This window comes from Cicer arietinum, chromosome 3, assembly GCF_000331145.2.
Source record: "Cicer arietinum cultivar CDC Frontier isolate Library 1 chromosome 3, Cicar.CDCFrontier_v2.0, whole genome shotgun sequence".
Taxonomy (NCBI): domain Eukaryota; kingdom Viridiplantae; phylum Streptophyta; class Magnoliopsida; order Fabales; family Fabaceae; genus Cicer; species Cicer arietinum.
This window is the reverse complement of record NC_021162.2, coordinates 11308313-11310229: the sequence shown is the minus strand read 5'-3', so window position 1 is coordinate 11310229 and position 1917 is coordinate 11308313. Positions and strand designations below refer to the sequence as shown.

Here is a 1917-nt window from a genome sequence, read left to right as displayed (position 1 = left end):
CCAGACGCAAAGGTAAACACACTAAGTCAACTCGGAAGTCCCTTCCACACACATGGATAGAAATGTCAAGACAAACACTAGAGGTATCAACATAATCACTAGTTGGGGTATTCACAATCAAATCATACTGCAAATGAGATACAGGTAGTCCTAAACGTCTAAACAGTCAAGAGACACAAAGGAATGAGTGGCACCACAATCAAATAGCATAAATAAAGGAGTATCACTTATGAGACATGTACCTTGGATCAAGTTGTCTTTCTCAGACGCTCCTGCACCACTGAGGGCAAAGACTCTTCCATTGGATTTAGGTTGGCTGGCTTGGGAACTCTGGTTTCCAGGTTGTGGAGTTTTCCTTGGGTAGGGGCATGTGGTGCTAATGTGGCCTTGTTGTTGACAATTAAAACAAGTAATTCCAGCATCTCTACATTCATATTCCATGTGACCCTGCTTACCACACCTGTGGCATCGGATAGGAGTAGTTGGATCACCATTATTACCATTGTTGTTGCTCGAGACTTGACTCCTGTTGTTACTATTTTCGTTACTAACTCCTCGTCCATTGGGTTTTCCTCTACCACTCCCATAACTATAACTATTTCCATTTCTTTTTCCGTTACCACTACTAGCTCCTTTTCCAGATGAAAAACTGTATTGTTGATAATTCAGACGACTTACAGATTTACTAGGAGGAAAAGAGTAAGGTTTTCCTCTATTATGATGCATAGGCCTCTTGTCCTTCATGGTTCCAGTGTTTCGGTAATGTGCCTTTTCAGCACGACTATCCTCATCATAAATCCTACTCTTATTCACTAGGGTTGGAAAGTCACAGATCTCTTGCATTCCAACCTATTTCTTGATCTCTGACCTGAGTCCCATTTCAAACTTGATGCACTTAGAATTTTCTCCTGCCTCTCCAACATAGAGTGGATAGTACCTGGATAATTCCTCCAACTTAGCAGCATACTCTACTACTGACATATTTCCTTGTTCCAATTTAACAAATTCCATCTCCTTTCTATTACGAATATCTTCAGGGAAATACTTATTTAGAAACATGTTCTTGAATATAGCCCAAGTAATTGCTAGTGTTTGAAATCCGACACGGAACTAGGAACACAGTTATAAATTTAGGAGAAGAATGCTAAAAGAGTCTCTCGGTCCTCGATTTCATCTGGACTTTGAAGGAGATTTTCTTACCCCTCGACAAAAAAGGACCGAAATATATATTTTTATACCAGACTTTGGCTAGTGTTTGAAATCTAGCGCGGAACTCGGAACACAGTTATAAATTTTGGAGAAGAATGCTATAAGGGTCTCCAAGTCCTAGATTTCATCGGAAATTTTCGGGCGAATTTCGTACCACCCGACTAAAATAGACCAAAATTCGTATTTTTGAACTAGACGATTGTTTGTGTTTGAAATCTGATGCGGAACCTGAAACACATTTTTAACTTTAGAAGAAGAATGTTATAAGGGTCTCTCGGTCCTCGATTTCATGTGGACTTTTAGTGCGATTTTCGTACTACCCGACTAAAATGGACCGAAATCGGTATTTTTGAACAAGCAATGGCTAGATTTTGAAATCTGACGCGGAACCGGAAACACAATTATAAATTTAGAAGAAGAATCCTAACAGGGTCTCCAAGTCCTCGATTTCATCTGGACTATTTGGGCGATTTTCTTACCCCTAAAAAAAATGGAACGAAATGTATTATTTAGACTAGATGATGGCTAGTGTTTTAAATCTGATGTGGAATCTGAAACACTTTTATAAATTTAGGAGAAGAATGTTGTAAAGGTCACCCGGTCCTCAATTTCATCTGGAATTTTCGGGGGATTTTCTTACCACAAGACAAAAATGGACCGAAATCCGTATTTTCGGACCAAACGATGGCTAGTGTTTGAAATATGACG

The 1917-nt window shown here is 39.3% G+C and overlaps 1 protein-coding gene across 1 annotated transcript; it reads right to left on the bottom strand.

Moving 5' to 3' along the window:
- Nucleotides 1-150: 150 nt before the first annotated feature.
- LOC101498371 (uncharacterized) lies at nucleotides 151-1059 on the bottom strand. The gene is made up of 2 exons (XM_004514192.1): nucleotides 869-1059; nucleotides 151-799 (listed from the first exon to the last, which is right to left on the bottom strand). Exons 1-2 carry the CDS (start codon nucleotides 1057-1059, stop codon nucleotides 151-153), a joined length of 840 nt encoding a protein of 279 aa, XP_004514249.1.
- Nucleotides 1060-1917: the final 858 nt, after the last annotated feature.